Source organism: Phaenicophaeus curvirostris, chromosome 7 (genome assembly GCF_032191515.1).
Source record: "Phaenicophaeus curvirostris isolate KB17595 chromosome 7, BPBGC_Pcur_1.0, whole genome shotgun sequence".
NCBI classification, from domain to species: Eukaryota; Metazoa; Chordata; class Aves; order Cuculiformes; family Cuculidae; genus Phaenicophaeus; species Phaenicophaeus curvirostris.
In genome coordinates this window covers 4,670,569-4,687,971 of record NC_091398.1, presented here as the reverse complement: position 1 = coordinate 4,687,971, position 17,403 = coordinate 4,670,569, and the positions used below count along the sequence as shown (strand labels likewise).

The 17,403-nt window shown below is 41.8% G+C and overlaps 2 protein-coding genes across 2 annotated transcripts in view; one reads left to right on the top strand and one right to left on the bottom strand.

The window, feature by feature from the left end:
- Positions 1-17,403, top strand: part of ACKR3 (atypical chemokine receptor 3) — a 198,762-nt gene that overhangs the window by 61,883 nt on the left and 119,476 nt on the right. The window lies entirely within an intron of this gene.
- IQCA1 (IQ motif containing with AAA domain 1) overlaps positions 1-17,403 on the bottom strand; it is a 150,315-nt gene that overhangs the window by 19,083 nt on the left and 113,829 nt on the right. The window contains exons 11-16 of the mRNA XM_069860495.1: positions 15,415-15,518; positions 15,122-15,217; positions 9,511-9,569; positions 6,954-7,036; positions 4,173-4,280; positions 1,188-1,387 (exon numbers count right to left, since the gene is read on the bottom strand). Coding sequence (XP_069716596.1) covers positions 1,188-1,387; positions 4,173-4,280; positions 6,954-7,036; positions 9,511-9,569; positions 15,122-15,217; positions 15,415-15,518 — 650 coding nt within the window. The remainder of the gene's footprint in view (positions 1-1,187; positions 1,388-4,172; positions 4,281-6,953; positions 7,037-9,510; positions 9,570-15,121; positions 15,218-15,414; positions 15,519-17,403) is intronic.

The following is a 17,403-nucleotide window of genomic DNA, read 5'->3' as shown; positions in this document are numbered from 1 at the left end:
TAGCAGGGACTAAGTGATGGAAAAGACGGTGTGTGTGCACTGTGCCTCCAGCCAGACGTGTGCTTTGCTATTGATGAGGGCACAGAAACTAAGTGGAGAAGGGTGAAATGTGCAGAGCAGGGGGATGAGAAGGGAGTATTAGCTCAGTCTAATGGCACTAGCTTGTGTCAGGGAGTGCTAGACCCAGTGTTAGTGTTACGGCATCAAAGGTGCGTGATCACAGCACCGTCGCTCTTCCTTAGGCACCGCTCTGACCGGCAAGAAATGGGGTCCTGGGGGATTGCTTTGCTTTGAACTGTGAAACCTGTCTTTTCTGGGGATGGAGGCACCTGTCACAAAACCTGCTATAATACTGCATTTAATAAAATACATCTGATAAATCCCAGGGAAAGCCAGTTTGAATTCAGACTTTTAGTAGGCCTCTGGCACTGGAAAAATATAATATTTGGCTTTGTGCTATGTTTTTTCTTTCCAAGAGTATGTTGTCTGGAAGTGTTTACCAGCTTGCTTCCTTAGTAGAAATGCTGAGGACTTAAAAATGTAGAAGAAATCCTGCCAGGACAGTATATATATATTTTTTTAAGAGGATTGGGATATGTTGTTCACAGTTCATATGCCTTCTTTCATTTCCAGACTTCTTATAAATTTCTGTTAATGTGATCCTGAACTAAGGTTCCCTTTCTTGAAAACCTTGCTGATGGCTAAAGAGAGCAGCACAGGAGAGAGCTGGCTCACAGCAGCCCCAGAGAAGAGATTTTTGACCACCCCCTGCCTAGTATTTGATTAAATGCTGCATGGCAAGCATTCCTGGCTGATATGCATATAAACAGAGAAGAGTGTGGGTTTTTTTTTTTTCTCCCCCTTACCTATGGTGCTTTTTATATTTAAGGTAACATAAAGCTTGCATGAATGTTAATGTGAAAAATATGGCTACTACAAGTGATTTCTCAAGGGACTTCTAAATCCTCTACAGCAGCACAGGCGCTGGCTTGTCAGCAAGTGGTTTTGAAAACTTGAAAGCAGGGAGGGAATTTCTAATAGGGTTGGCAGTCCTTTGGACATCTTTGCCCTCCTGTGACTGGTGTTTACGTTCCTCAGTATGGAGGAACTCCAGTTCAATTCCCTGTTTGTTCCATGAAAATGTGACAAACTGAACCAGCTTTGTAGAGAAGTACAAAACACGGTACCTTGAGAACCTTGTGAAGCATCAATTGTAGGTCACTCGCTTCTGGATATTTCCCAGCAATGTTGGAAGCCGATAAGTTGAAGAGGTTGGCTCCTGTTTCTGTGCAGATGGCATGGACCAGCATTTTCTTTCCAACTCCGGTGGGTCCAGCTAGTAACAAGGCTTTCACCAAAGGACCTTTCTCGTGGACTACTTGGGAACCTGTAAAAAGTCATACAGCACTACTATTGCTTTCATTTAAGTCTGCTATGAAGGGAATGGAATAATTCTTCCTTTTTTCTTCACTATGAATAATTTGTAACTTCAATTCATTGTTTCCTTAATATGGCACAAGTGCTCTCGAGTTCAATTCTGAATAATCAGAACTGGGGCTGTAGCACATCTGAGTTAACATTCCTGCTTATATGAAAGTTTTACCTCTTAAATGTTATTGCTGTTCAGCGAGCATTGGAGGCTGTCACCTTAGGCTAGCTCTACTCCAAAATCCTTATCCCATCTACATGTGCCTCCTCTGTAGATAAGCAAACGTCATTTCCCAGTCTGGAAAATGAGAATTACATGTGGCAGAGCAGGCACGATGTCTCTGCTAGGGGAAGGAGGATCCTTTTCAGTTTCCTTCATTTTATTTTGGTGAGAAAATGCCAGGGTTGCTACATTTCACTTGCTCTGCCAGCAGCTGTGAGATCTTAGAATTTCTAAACCTGTTTCTGTGGCTGCTTCAGGTAAATTCATTCTGGGCTGTAAGAAATACACTCCATCATCAGGGAAAGCCTAGCAGGAATGTCTGCATTGTGAAAACAGAACCGAAGAGAGATGAGGCGGCTGATGGTGATGGAATTCCTCTTCCCTGCAGCTCTGTCACCGTATGACTTAGGTGCAGGTGAAGCTGCAGAGATGGAAGTAGCAGGAAATGTCAAATGCTGTATCCATATCCACTGGAGTCCAGTAACATCACTGCCTTGATGCCTGAAAATGTCCTGTCAGTAGCGGTGGCTGTTACAAAGTCAGATTTGAAAATTTGTGTGAGCATCCACAACTTCTAAAGTGCTGGGGCTGGTGTCTCTTAGCCTGTAGGGACTTGTAGGGGAAACCAGTCCCAAAAGTGAAGGGCTGTGGAGGGAGCCTATGGCTCAGCCCAGAATAGTTCTCCAGCTTAAGGGGAGCAGCTAGATAAGAATGGTTTTTAAAAACAAACCCACTCAGGCTGCCTATCTGTGTCCTAATGATTTAATGTCCTAAATAAATGACAATGAACTGAGTGCTAAGATGAATGCCATTATTTCTGCACTGTGTGGGATGTAGTGAAGTTGTCAGCCACCCAGGCTTTATTAATATTTGGTCGTTTCATACTAATCTATTACTATTACACGTAGATTTATTACGAGGGGAGCAGCAGACTCCTCTGTGGTTAAAGATGAAGTATATCTTCTACTATTATTTCTCCTTTCAGCTGCTTATAATTTTCTCAATGCCATTTAAGCTGGAGCTTTCCTTCCCATCAGGTGACTATTTTGAGAATAACTTTCACTTCTACACATAGGCAATTATACAATGATTAACTAGTTCTGAGACCAATTAAGTGAATTGTCATCCATAACGTATCACCCAAAAGGTGAAACCATTTCTGTGCCTTTTTTTTGGCTCATGTGAAATCTTTTTTTCTTTACTCAAAGGCATTTTTCAAACTGCTATTGCAAATATATTGTTTGTTTAACTAGCCCAGGGTCTCTTCTCCTTAGATTTTTATTCAATTGTGTAAATGGCAGAAAATTTATGGGTTCTTTCCTCTGCCTTGGGGGGAATGTCTTGGGGCTGGATTTCACTAGATTAGATGGTGTTAAAACATAACCTTGGAGGAGTTAGCTGGTCTGTGAAATACCACATTGCAGTCAGTGTAGACAGGAATAACTGCTGAGCATTCTCATAGCTGATTGTGGCCAAACTTGCAGCCAGCCCCTGAGGGTTTACCCCAAACCAGCTGAGAGTGTTTTAGATGGCAAGAGTCCCATCTAGAGTGAAGGCAGGGGTGCTGCTAGGTTGTCTGACTCTTCAGATCGAGCTGATGGCAGAAGAAACTCTCTCCTCTTCCTGAAACCCAAAGGAAGCAGACTTGTGCACTATTGCACCAAGCTTTCTACAACACATTGAGCTTGCTTTGAGGATACGGGAGCCAGGAAATACCTGAGGAGAGCCACAGAGCATATACGTACGGAATGACCTAAGCACTGGTCTTTCTGGGAGGTGCACAAAGTGGAGGGAAAAGCAGAAGCTCTGTCTTCTCTGCTCCGATTGCCTGAGCATGAGGAAGGGAGACCTTGTCTATTTTACCCTGTAAAGGTTAAAGTCTCCCTGAAATCCAATCAGGAATGGAAAAGGATGCAAGTGAAGTATGAGTAGAGGCCCTTGAGACAGGCACTTCTTGCAATCACCAGAGTTTGGCTTAATGCTGTTCCCAAGCAAAATATGGGATAGATTTTATGTTAAAAGTAAACAACATCAAGCAAGACCTCGTTAGCCTGGCATTAAAACTGTGAGGGCATTTAAAGTATTCATGTACAAAATGTATTCAGACCAATCCCTTGAACTATTGCATTGTTTGGTACTGAGTAATGTTAGCCAGCTTGTAAAAGGTAAATTGCAACCTAAGCCCTTCCCTTAACTTGATTAATTTTGATCACTGGAGCTTGTTTTAGCTATTATCTTTCCCAAGTGATTTCCTTTAATGTGCTGCCATTCACAAACTGTTACCATGCAAGCAGAGATGGTATGGAAATGCAATACCTGACAATAGCGTGTGCAAGCTCCTTTATGTACTATTAAAATGATACGGTCTTCACTCAGAAGGCTTAATTGAAAAACAATTATACTGCAAAATGCTTTAGATTACGATTAATCAAGCCCTGTCAAAGCCAGTAAAAATGCATGTTACTGACGGGAAGCAAAGCCTTTGTGTTCTGCCCTCTAGTAATTTTTGCTGTGCTCTTACCTAATGGCAATATTCCATACAGCCCTATTAGCTGTCTGACACCTGCGAGAGAGGACGCTGGCTCTAGATCTCCCCGATGAAGTGAGGTCCCCGCAAGGTTGCACTCGCCTGTAGGGAGGAAGCACGGGCTTAATAAATGTGACACTGCCTCGTTATAAAATGCATAACTCAAGTAATGAAAAACTACCCTAGAATACCAATATAACGTGCTCTCAGCAAACACGGTACCGTCTAGGGACAGGGACTCAAAAAGGGCAATATTGCTGTGGAATGAGGCCCTGAGAAATCGGAAAGGTGAACTGCAAAGGAAAATGAAGTTAAACACAGTGTGGACTTCCCCTTCCAGACCATGGAAGACATTCAGCAGAGCAGTCGGTCTCAACTAACCTTTTAAAGAAACTTTGTGGAGAAGAATCATTAGTAGCACCGTAAATCATGCTGCTGGCGAAGGATTTCTAGAATTGGAATTTTGCAGGGCTGGAATCCCAGTGAACCATGCTCTATCAAAAGGATTTTGAAAAGGGGGAAAAGATATTTTAACAAGCGTTTCCCCTGGCTGCATCACATCTCAGCTTCTCATTGTTAGACATGTAAGTGTGTCACCTAATTTGGTGGGGCTCTCTGCTTTGCAGTTCACCTTTTTTGTTCAAAGAAAACCAACAGAAAACCCTCCACAAAACAACCAGAGCAAGCTAAAAATCCCTGACAAGAACTGGAATGATTTAATCTTGCCTCAGCTCTTGTTACAGAGCCACAATCACATTACTTGTCCTGTCAAAGTCCATATACAAGACATGATAGAGAACAAAGATGTGACAATGTAGTCAATGACTATTTTTTTAGCACAAAATGCATATTGTTATAGTGATTATTAATGTAAAATAATATACTATTATGTTTTATTGGAGATAAAAAGGGAGAGCACTAGAGCTGTCTGGAGCAGAGGTAAATTAGCAACGGTTAAGAGAGAAAGTGGAGTTGTAATCTGGGGGCAAAAAGGCAGACGAGCCCTGGTGCAACTGCCCCCTCCCCTCCGACGAATAAAATTCATTTCAGGTTTTATCTTTTATTTAAGGAGAAATCAAAAGAACTGGGTAGGAATTAATCTTCACAGATTTAATTAGAAGGCATCAAAGGGTTTAATTGCAACTGAACATAAATCACAGTGGATATTCTCTGACTAATTTGGATAAGGTCACCAAGAAAATTAGTTCAGCGATGTCGGTTTGTCATAGAGGGGGGACGTTTCAGTGCCTTTACTCACTGTGTAGCACAATTCCACTCTTTGTCCTTTATCCCAGGAACTCTGAGTAAGTGACCTTCCTAAGACTTCAGCCCTGTAAGAGCTGAGCAGGTGAGGACTGAGTTTTCCATAGGCTTTGACTGCATCCTTGGACCATTAAAGTGCGGGAGGTTGGGATTTAAAAAAGAGCTAAGTCCATATCCTAGGCCAACTTTAAATACTTTCTGTATCTTGTTCTGGCAGCTCAAGAAGTGTGACTGAGTTTTGGGTGGGGAAGAGCCGGCTTTGACAGTCTGGACCACCTCCTTGCTGCCTGGTCTGTGTGTGGGACCTGGCAGGGGTGTTAAGCAGCCAGGTGAACATTGCTAGGCTCTGCTCTTCTATCCCAGTATCTTCCACTGCTGGGAAGCAAATACTGTGTGTAACTTGGAGTGGCCCTTGTGTTGCTCTGGGCTGCAGAGGAGCCAAAGCCTCAAACCTCAGGGTCAAGGGGAGATGGCCCAGAGCCATGTCAGCCTGTTTCCAGGTTTGAGGTACCAGCTGTAAGTTACTATCTGCTGCCTAAGATGTGCTTGAAAAACATCTGTGATAGGGGATGTTTGTTGGATAAAAGTAAGCCTGATGGTACTAGTTGGGTAAATGAAGGAATAATTAACAATATCCATTAATGAGCATAAAATGGATGGAATGCTTGTTAATTCAGCCCTCAACAGAGTAAGCAAAGACTCTGACGGCAAGAATGGGTACTTAGAAAATTTTATATAAACATGGCATTTAGAGTTGATGCATGAGAACCTGGCTTTTCTGGCTCAGGCACGTACTGTACTAACAGTAAATTCAAATTTTGCTGCTAAGGTTGCTGTGATTTTAACTATATGTCACTAAATGCTTTTAGAGATAGCGTCAGACCCTTATGCAACCTGCAAAGGGTTTTTTTTGCTCTATATAGAGCATAGGCGAGCATGTCTGACTGCAGCTGCAGATAACAGAAACTGGGCAGGAGGACTACGAAATGCAGAACCAGGCAGATGCACATCTAGCTCAGATCAAGGGCCAGATATGCCTGAAAGTGCGGCTCAAAGTTCATGGGCAGTCAGGGAGGTGGATGTAAGGGGGCGAGTCTTCTGTGCTGAATGAATGAATACTGAAGGTGTGAGTTTTGCTGTTCTCTGGAAAAAAGATTCTGGTGGATGATGACTCCTAGTCTTGCCAGTGCTCCTTAAAGGATATCCTGGCTCTGCTTTAGAGTGGCTTGTGGCATCCAAAACCATTAAAGGCCTCCAGGTTGTTAGTGCTTGGAGCCAAGCACTGGCTTTACAAACAGGTCCTGGTTTCAGTAGCAGAAAGGAAAGGTACCAAGCACCCTGCAAAAACCAACCTGATTTGCATATGTGGCTTTAGATATTCAAGTTTGAAAGTCCTGAAAGTGTAATTGCTCTTGAACTCACTCTTGACTGGAGATAGGAGTCAACAGACATTGAATGGCTGGAAGCTTGGTTAGGCTAAACACTATATTAGCTGTAAAATGTGTACTTTACCAATATAATCGGAGAGATTCACTTTCTTGGCTTTTATTAGTAATCCTTCTTCTACCAGTTCCCTGTACAGAGAATCAATGGCCCTACAGACAAGAGACATCAGTCAGAAATTCTAGGATGCTCTAAGTAAAAACTAAGTCCTTCAATAACAGAACTAGCTAGAGAGTTATTTATGTTTCCTCAGCTTTATAAATGTATTTTGTAGCTCAGAGCTATAGGTGATTAGTGCCATCAATATGAAATCAATAAGTACAGTTTTCTGTGTTATGGCAAGGAATTTCTTCTATTACTTCACACGCTCCATGGCTCCCTCTCGCACTGATTCCATTACCCATTTCCAGGTGATGCAAGATCAGTTGTGACTTGTGTAATAGGCTCATTCATTAATACCAATTACCAGGAAATTATTTTTAAATTATATCGTAATAGCAATCCTAACACTACTATACCTATTCACTTAGCTCTCCAATTAGTAGTAATTCATTAATTCTTCCTGGAATTTATTCTGTTTTGTTCTGTTCTCTCACTGTCTGTGTGCTTTTCAAATCTTTTCCCTCAATACTTGAGCTTTTTTTCTGTCACCTATCTTAATAGGGACATTCTGGTATTGCTGCAACAGAAATATTTAATAGTTGCTGTCAGCTGGTTAATAAAACCATATATATGTATATAAAATATAATTCCTTTCTTCCGCTTCATCTGGGAGCTTTTATGTTCACAGTATCATAGAATAGTTTGGGTTGGAAGGGACCTTAAAGATAGTACAGCTCCAGCCCCCTGCCATGGGCAAGGACACCTTCCACTGGATCAGGCTGCTCAAAGCCTGAGTGATATATTTATGCAGTTTTAGTAGCACAATTAATATAGGAGTAGTAATAAGGAAACACAAAATTTAACACATCAATGCTAATTTTGCTACTCTGACTCTTGCTGACCTTTTTGGTGCTTTTATGCTGGAGTTTGCATCGTAAAACAAGCAGAAGGTAAATGGGACTAACCTGACAGTTCTATTGGGAGCACAACTTCTCCTTTTCCTGTCTTATTATTTTTACAGTACAAGCTTAACGATGCATGCCCTGAGTCTCCTCCAAGTAAGCGTGATGTGATCAGTCTCTGTTGACTAAACCCCCCTGCCGGTGCCCCCTTTTGCTGTGTCAAAAATGAGGTGAACCTGAGCTTTTCATGGTTCTTCCTGAAATATTTCCTTGTGCCCTGCTCAGCAGGGAAGAGCAAAGTATTGGAACCAAAATACCACGAACTCAAAAAGCCAGCTACTAAACATCTTGTGTTCTTAAATATTGTATTAAGTTTGTTTATAAGAAGCAGATATGTGGTAATTTTAAAAGCACAGAATATATGCATACTTGTTCGACTTTGGCATGGCTCTTGTAAAAGAGGTTGTGTTCTGTTATAATCCATGACACGTTTATTTTAAATATTTGCTTGGAGAGGTTTTTTATTTTAAAGCAGGTAAAGAGATCATTGACTGATGGTGTAGTGGTAGCACCCGAATGATCTAGTCCAGGTCCCACTATGTCTTGTGTAAATGGAGTTGTGGGTTGAATCTCATGTGTTTCCTCCTGCAGTGATTGAGTGTGTTTGTCTTTATGCCTTTATGTCTTATGTCTCTGTTCTCTCAGAAGCTGGGTCTGTTCCTGCCCTGCACCGCTGCTGGGTCAGCAGGTCCCAGCGGTGATGTCTCTGTGTAGGTGTCTATTATGTGTACAGGTGAAAAATGGCTGGATTACCAGTAAATACATCACCAGCTCACTGAAACTGGAATGTCAATAGAAGAAATCCTCTCAAATCCTTCAAATAAAACCAGAGCGCTTAAAAGAGCAAGGATACACAAATTACCAGAACTCTTATTGATAAATAAGACTGATTTATAGGACATGTGCATTTTACCCAGGACGTGAAGGGTGATTTATAGAGTACTGGGGCCATTCTGCAGCCTCACTTATCGAGCTTCTGCTGGGATGGAAAATCTGACTGTCAACAAAACTGCCAGGTGTTCCTGCACCTGCAGAGAGGTTGGGGAGAGACAAACAGGGGCCAATAGCCTCCTTAAATGTTACAGGTCTTTAGGTTTGCATACTGGAATTAACCTGTCTGAACTTAATGGAGATGGGCTCTAGTAATAGGCTGTTGCAGAATGGGGATCTTAATTTATATGCATTGAAGATGAGGGGGAAAAAGCAAGCTCTGTGCCATTAAAGTGGGTTTTTTCCCTGTTATTTGTGATGCTGCAAAGCCCTCAGTCAGGGTAGGGGCAGTGGGAAGGTTATAGCGTTCATTGGGAATGCAAAAAAAAATGTTTTAGCTGAAGTGTAAGTGCTTTGAGTTTGGTTTTTTTAATCATTGAGACTTCTAATGAATATTTATAGCTGTTAATAAAGGGGTTTTACTTATCATAAGGCTCCTGGTAATGCTAAACGCAGCAATGTTGAGGTGCTCCTTCTGTAATTAAAAACTAAAAGAGTAGACAGAGTGTCTAATGCAAAGAGGGTGTAGCCTCTCCTTATCTGAATCTCAGGTAGACAGGTCCTCTCTTTACCTGTCAGGAGTTGGATCTTCTTCTGACTTGGATATCTTGGTCCTCAGGATCTTCTCTTTCTGAGGACCACAAAAACAGGCTGGAATTAGTGATGTTAATACAGATGTGTGCGCATATATATTTACACACATATTTTTGAATGTACTGAAGCAGTGAGGGCTAGAACAACAAATGTTTGTCTTTGAATGTGGCCCTTGTTTCTGAAGGAACCCAAAGAGGAAAGTTTTACATCCTTGAATGCCTTGAGGGAAGGAAGTTACGTCCTCATTTATAAAAGCACAGGAGATGTTTGAGAAGTGGGCACATGCAAACCTCATTGAGGTTCAGGAAGGCCAAGTGCCAGGTCCTGCACATGGATCAGGGCAAATCTCCTGTATGAATCCAGGCTGGGGGAGGAAAGCATTGAGAGCAGAACTTTATTTTTTGAATTTTATTATTTTTTTTAATAGTGAATACTCCGGCAGTGCTCTAGAGGCTATGTTGTTGACTTAAGACGTATCAAACTATATGGAAAATGCTGGGTGTTTTTTCTCGAGTAGATCACCAGTGTTCAGAAAATATATCAACTGTAAGTTTCCAGGGACAGTCACAATGTAAATCAAACTCAATCACCTGCCAGTGTTTACAAGAAAACAAAGATAATCTAGATGCAAATGTAAATTGAACTCAGAACTACACAGATAAGCTAATGGGGAAAAGGTGATGTTTTTAAGTTTTGCATTAGAATAATGCAAGCAACTCTACATCTGCAGAACTACACCTCAGGTTTCTTTATGTAAGTAAGCTTAGCAGCAAATACTCATTAAGCTGTGCCAGTGGGGTTTTCTTTTAAAGAAAAGGCATGGGAAGAACAAAGCGTATGCCATGCTGTTGTAACAACTGAGGAAATATTGAGACTGTCAGCAGTTTATTTCTGGTGTTCCTCCAGCTTTCTCTTTAACATTTCTTCCAACAGGCTAGAAATTACATATTGTGGGGTCTGACTGGGAAGAAAAGCTCATTTCTACCTACGTAAAGACACTAAACATATGTTGAATTTATTGGCCAACTGGTATCGTCCTCAAGGCAGCTTCACCAATAAAGTAACTTGAGCAAAACAAAAATGAACTATGCAGGGGGAAAAATGTGTTTTCCTAATTAACATCAGCATTTATGGGAAATTTGGCAAACACTGAGATGTGATAAGGGGAAAATATGAATTGTAGACAATGGCATTCCTCCAAAATGTCTTATTGGGAACTGCTTTTATTTAGAAAATGATAATGTGTAATGAATGTGAACATGCTCATCATTTATAATGGAAGGCTCCTTGTTTCTGTCTCTGAAATGTCAGTCTAGCTTCTGTGTAGCCATGCATTTATTCGCTTATTTTCTGCTTTGATAAGTTGCATGTGAGCTGCATTAGTTGTTAGCTGGCAGATGACAGAAAACTGCCTTCCGTGCTCAGCATGGCACCTTGTCTTACTGTGTGGGCTCATGAAAATGTTTTGAGCAGCTTGGAGGTTGCTACGAGCAAACATGGACCAGATTCCAGAACAGAGTGCCTCTGGCACCAGAGAGGAGAGGGTAGCCAAAACACCTCTTAGAGGGAACTGTTCCACACTGGAACTGCAGGATCTGTGTCCTGACCCTTTGGCTGTGACCATACAAGTCCAGCCATTGGCTGTCCATCCGCAGCTACCACCACTGAGTATGCGGAAAAGTAAGGAGAGGGAAGTATTCCTGCGGCTTGGGGGAAATGACAGCGTATAAGCAACAGCCTATGAAGTGTTTGAGTGGATTCTTTGGATCGTGTGTGGTGGCTGGGTGGGAGGCTAAGCAACTGCAGATTAGACTGTGCGCATCTGCTCTGGACTAGGAAGTCTTTTCTGGTAATATCAAGATATGAAGAGCAGCTTCTGATAAATTCTGAAAAAAATAATACTTAGACAAAGAAATTCCTGCTGGTTATTAAGCTCTTGCTAAATGAGGGGGCTCTGTTCTGCAATCTCTGTTGGATTTAGCTGCAGCATCCAGTTTACAACCTCCATAGCTGGCTGAGAGCTCTGGATGTTAATCTCCAGCTACTGAAAATCTAGCGGGGATTGAGAATTACTATCCCTAAATCCAGCCTTTTCTCAATCCTGACCTGGCCTATCTTCTGGCCTTATTTGCTATGGCTTTGCTCTTACCAAGTATTTAGGCTGATGTCAATGTTCTTGTAATAACTATTGTTTATAGTTGACTTTTTGTGGTTTTCTTTGCTTCTGCCCAGCTCTGTCAGAAAGGGATACCCAGAGCTGTGCTGAGCTGCTAGCAAGGACTGTTTCAGAAGCAACTTTTACATGCTTAGGTTCCCATGTGCCTTTCTTTGCATTTTCTGGTGTTTTTTTCCCCTCTGAATTTTTGCTATGCCTTTGTGCATGTGTGGGTGTGTTAACTTGCAATGGGTTGCTTTACCTGCAGTTGGATCAGAAACAAATCCTAGGGGAGCAGAGCAGGAAAAGCAGCACAAGGGGTTTAATAAAAAAGTGTTCTGACAAGCGCTGAAATGTAACTTCCAGGTCAGCTCTTCTATTGGATGGAAAAGCAGTTTAAAGAAGCCAGGTCTGCAGATTCCCAAGAGAAACCTGGCAGCGAAGCCCTCTGAGGTCCACGGCTGGGTACATGGTATCTCTCTAAAAGAAACACTTGTAAAGCTGATGGGTTGCGCTGCATCACCCAAATCGGAAGCTTGGACTGCCAGCAGAAACAGGTGGACTCAGAACAACACCGCTTTGCTAAAAGATGGTGCTAGCAGAAGGATGCCACCAACTTTTTAAGAATCAAATACTTTGGAAGCCCTTTTTCTTTCACTCCAGGTTCTTTGGAGCGGGCTCCTCTAGGTTGGGTGGGGACTTAAACCTTCTGACATAGCTCTGCCAGACATCTTAGGCATCAATGTCGTACACTAAGAGACAATCTAATCTCCCTTCAAATCAAATCCTTCCTTAGCCTGTCTTTACGCAAGGGGGTTCACAATCCCAGCCTGCTGATCCATGCTTGGGTAGGTGACAAGCGGCTGCTGTGCATGGTGAAGAAAAATGCAATTTGCAGTTGAGCTGAAGCATATTCCTTTTTTTTTTTTGTGGTATCCTTATGTCCTTCTGGGACACTCATCAGATCAGGAGCCATCTGGAGCAAGCACAGTCTCTCTGAATGAGGTCACTTTTGCTCTATACTCTGTTGGTGCAGGACTGCAAGGACCAATTATAGTGGGACAGTCTGTAGGGTGAGAGGTGCTTCCAGCACGGATACAGACATGTGAGATCCTTGCCTCAAATGACAGCGGTGTCCTTCATTGTATATTAGGTGTAAGCTAATTAGTTTAGGTATTTGCAGACCAGTTTAATGGTCCGGAGACCAATTTGTAATGAGAAAAGCAATCGGTCCTCCCACCCAAACAATTCTGCCACAAAGGTGGCAAATGGGCTTTTTATCTTGGGGCAGTAAGAGCAATTCTTGACAGGGTTAAGTGTCAGCTTTTAGCACTAAGTGGCATTTGAAGGTTTGGGGAGCCAGTGATGGAGCTCAGCTTAGAAAATACAGTGTGTGGAAATAAGAATAGCTTATGTGTATGCCTGGAGCTGTTAAATTTTGTTTATCTAACACTTGAGACATCTGAAATGCTTGCTGGGAGGAAGAGGTATTCTGCAGAGTGCTGAATGCTTCCGAGTGCTTTTTTGCAGAATATCCCTTTTAGGGAAAAATACAGTTTTATATTGTGTTCTGTAAGTGTTCATGGCTGCAATGAGAGTCCAAATAAATTATTATTTCATATTGGCTTGTCAGGGCAGATGTAGGGGGACCTAGGATGGGGTAATACACACCTTGAAAACCTAGAGGAGTTTTGCTGAATAACAAATTAATAAGCAGTTTCCAAAACTTTCTAGCTCTTATTCTTGTTCTACAGGCTAGATTTTCATGGAGCAGAGTTGAAGCTTGTGTGCACAGGTATGCACGGAGTGTTGGTTTATGGACTGAGATATTTATGCAACTACTAATTACGGAAACAGTAACAGGGAAAGATGTTTTGACTAAAACTGGATTCCCCCTTCTATCCTACAATAGAAAGGATTTTTTTCTTGAGAAAGTCTTTAGGGAACTTGTATTATTTAATTAGTCCTTCTTTCCTCTCTTTTCTCCTCCCTTGTTCTCTCAGGCTACTGGCACAACTTGGGAAAACTGAAGTTAAATAACCTCCCTTCACCTAAAACCATTCCAACACTGTACCAAAAATCCAAACCCAAATCCTAGCATAAAGTTTTAATTCCAATTTGAAGCAGAGTTCTGACCAGGTAATCCAAATGCATTTGCCCATGGCAACCTTGGGAAAGCTGTTGTAATATTTTGTGTATTTTAAGTTTCACTTTTTTTGAAGCAGATTTTAGCAATCCCATTGGTGTCAGTTTTCAGAGTTGCTCCAGCCTTGTGTTATTAAACTGCCCCTGCACCTTTGTCAGGTAAAAAAGCCTTTAAAAAGATAATTTGTGGAGAAGTACGGCAACAGCAAGTATTTATATGCTAAAGGGATTATAGAAATGAAATACAACACGAGATTAGAGTTGGCTTTTTGCCCTGAAGACTTTAAGTGGATCTGCTGATTGAATGGTAGGGTCTGTAAGCTTTGAGTTAGCTTGCACTGACATGATCTATAGTTTAAATGCTTGTGTAAGGAATTTGGGGAACCGCAAGCTGTGGAATTCTGCATATGGTAATGCTGTGAAACTAGATGTGAACATGTGTGCTGTGGGTGGGTAACGTGCATTAAAATAATGTGTCTTCAACAAATTTTATGTGCTTAAATAAACTTGGCTTAATCGTGAGTTCCCAAACCCTTCAACAGCAAAATGGTTAAACAACATGTACCTGGGTATATGTGATCTATGCGTTGCTACGGATAAACGAAAGGTTACACAAAGACATTTCTTGCTGTAAGGGGGACAGAGAACTGGAGTAGGCTGCCCAGAGAAATTGTGGAATTTTCTTCTCTGGAGATATTCAAAACTCACCCAGGCACGTTCCTGTGCAGCCTGCTCAGGGTGACCCTGCTTTTAGCAGGAAGGCTGGACTGAATGATCTCATCCAACCCTCACCATCCTGTGATTCGAAGTGTATTTTTTTTGGTGTATGGTTTTCAAGTGCATTAACCAATCTTCAGAAAGCAAACAGCCAGCAGCTGGAAAACTTACTGGCCCCCAGATCTATGCCTTCTCTGGGAGACTGTATTTATCTGAACCTGTCACCCTAAAGAGAGAAGCTGCTTGGATTTTGGTGTCTGACTGGATCAGAGGTTTTCAAGTGGATGGTGTGTATCTCTCTTGAAAATCTGAACTATCTTGTAATGATTCATTTCTGGAATAGTTAATCTCATCCTAAGCAATAATTATAAAGGTTAGCTGAAGGAAAAGTCCTGGAAGAAGACACAGGTTGAACAGATTTTTTTAAATGCTCCTGACTTGAGATTCAGTAAGTGTTTTGGGGGAACATGTTGATGATATTGGTACCTGCAAGGCTAGAATTTGCACGGAACGCCACTGTATCTGGGCAGAGAACTGATATTTACCCCAGATTCAGAGTTTGCTATGCTTACCTTTTGGCTTTTCCCCCCTTTTTTCTGTTTGCTACTCTTCTCTCCATCCACAGCCAGTTTGAGATTCTTCACTTTCTCTTCCATCAATTCATCGACCTATCCAGACACACACAGTTGAACGTTCCTGCCACTGCATCTCAGACAAATGTTCAGCCAAACAAGTGTGAAAGCAAAGAACAGAGTAGGGACTCTGGAAGGAGGTAAGGCCTGTGCTAGGGCCAGTTCTTACAGCTGTAGAGAAATAGATATAGGTGAGGCACATTGTTAGTGTCCTCCTACTATTGTAAGCACACCTGCACTCTGATCTCTTCCTCCACTTTTTCGCGTTCCTCATCTTCGAATACCTCCGGATGATCCTGGATAAAATCCCATCTCTCATCTCTGTTCTGCCAAATGGCTGTTATCCAAAAGAAAGAAAAAAGGGGGCAAAAAGTTACAGAAGCCATTGGCTTCTCCAGCTGCTTCTGGAGGCAAAAAATAAGCAGTTGTAGGGCAGCTTTTAAGTTATTAGTTGTATGAAATTAGCGCACTCTAGGGAGCCTTACCAAGTTCAGAGCCCTGTTGTGCTAGGATCTGTAAGTCTTGAGGTTAACTTATGTTTTTTTGCCTTGGGCTGTAAATTGATATTGGATTTCAGGAGGATAATAGGATATGGAGGTTATTTTCTGTTGTAAAGCTGAATGCCTGGAGCGGTGTTCACCTTCAGGAGCAGGTAGTACAGTATCATCCAAACCACATCGTACCTGTTGTTCACATTCCGTTTGCTTGACAGTATTGTGTTTAAATCTTTGCTAGCAAGAAGCTACAAAGATGACTCCTGTCCTGAGGAGTGTGTGTTCTCCACATGTCTCTTGGCTAGCATAATGGGGAAACCAAAAGAAGGCATTTGGTTTAAATTGGGAAGTTTTCCTTGTTCTCTTGTGCTCGGTTATCTAATGTCACGTTAAAGATGCTGCAAGATTTTGAGTTAGCCTTTGTAGTAATTGGAGCCTGAAATATGGGCTGGGAGCACTAGAATAGGCATAAAAGCTTGCACAGAGAACATGGAAACAGGAATGTGAGGGGCAATGAGTCTGACAGAGCAATAACTTCCATCCAGCCCACAAGGGATGTTTGGCCCCACAGTTTGAACTTTGTCTGGGGAGTTTTAAGCTTGATGCAGTAACTGAGAGGGAGCCGAAGTCTTTTCCTAAAAGAGACAAGGTCCGTCATAGTATAGCACCTCTATTTCTGAGTGTTGTGCAGAGGAGACCTAACTAGGCACAAAGCAAGCTTGTGCAAACCAATGATCCAAAGATATCCTTTTGTAATGGAAACGCCTCTCCTTTCTCCATTTTTTTTGAGCTGATTTAAGAGGACAATTAATATCTTTCATTTCCTTGTGTTTTAAGACCCGATAGTATCTTTATAAATGACAGCCAATCTCCAGCAGTATGTGCTAATTCCATTTCCAGATGATTTAAAATGACAGTTTTCCACTCTAAGACGTGGACTCCTTTATGAATCTGGTTTATACAGGGTACTCCTTCTTGTACCCACTGCCTTTTCTATGGCACTATAAATTCAGGAAGGTTTTCACAGTACCCATAGGAGATGGTTCACGTTTTAGTCCAGTTAATGCAATACTGGCTGCTATTTCCACCCCCTACGAATTTTCAGAGTCCAATCATGTGCAGAGTATTTGTGGCTTTACACATAGGGAATAGTTTTGGTAGGTGAGTAGTCTAAATTTCATAACAGCGAATGGTAGAGATGGAGAAGGACAGTGGATTTTTTTGGTAATGAGGAAAAATCAAAGGTATAGATACTAATTTCTTTAAATTACTTGCAGGTCATCAGGTGGCATGACAGATGTTGGGTAATATTTCAAGAGGGAAAGCTGATTTGCCCTGGTTAAAAGGTACCTCCTCCAGGGTTACCAGCCTGGAATTTCAGCCCTGGGGAAAGGGGAATATTACGTGGGAGTTATGTGAATTTTTAAACACTTTCCTGACTGGGTCAACAGGTTGCAAGCACTGTGTTTTTACAGGAGTACTAGGTTTTAGATATTTATTTTTTCATAGAGCGATCCATAGATTTTTATTTTGGGTTTTTAATAATTGTTTATTGTCATTCTGTAAATTGATTAGTGGTTAATATCCACTGCAGGCAAAGCAGTGACAGTCCTACCAGCTTAGGCAGCTGCCTTTGATATTACCTGGCAATGAGTTTTCCGAGTGCTATATTAACCACTAGGTTAGAGGTCCCTCATTTTAGAGGAGAGATCAATAACTCATAGGTGT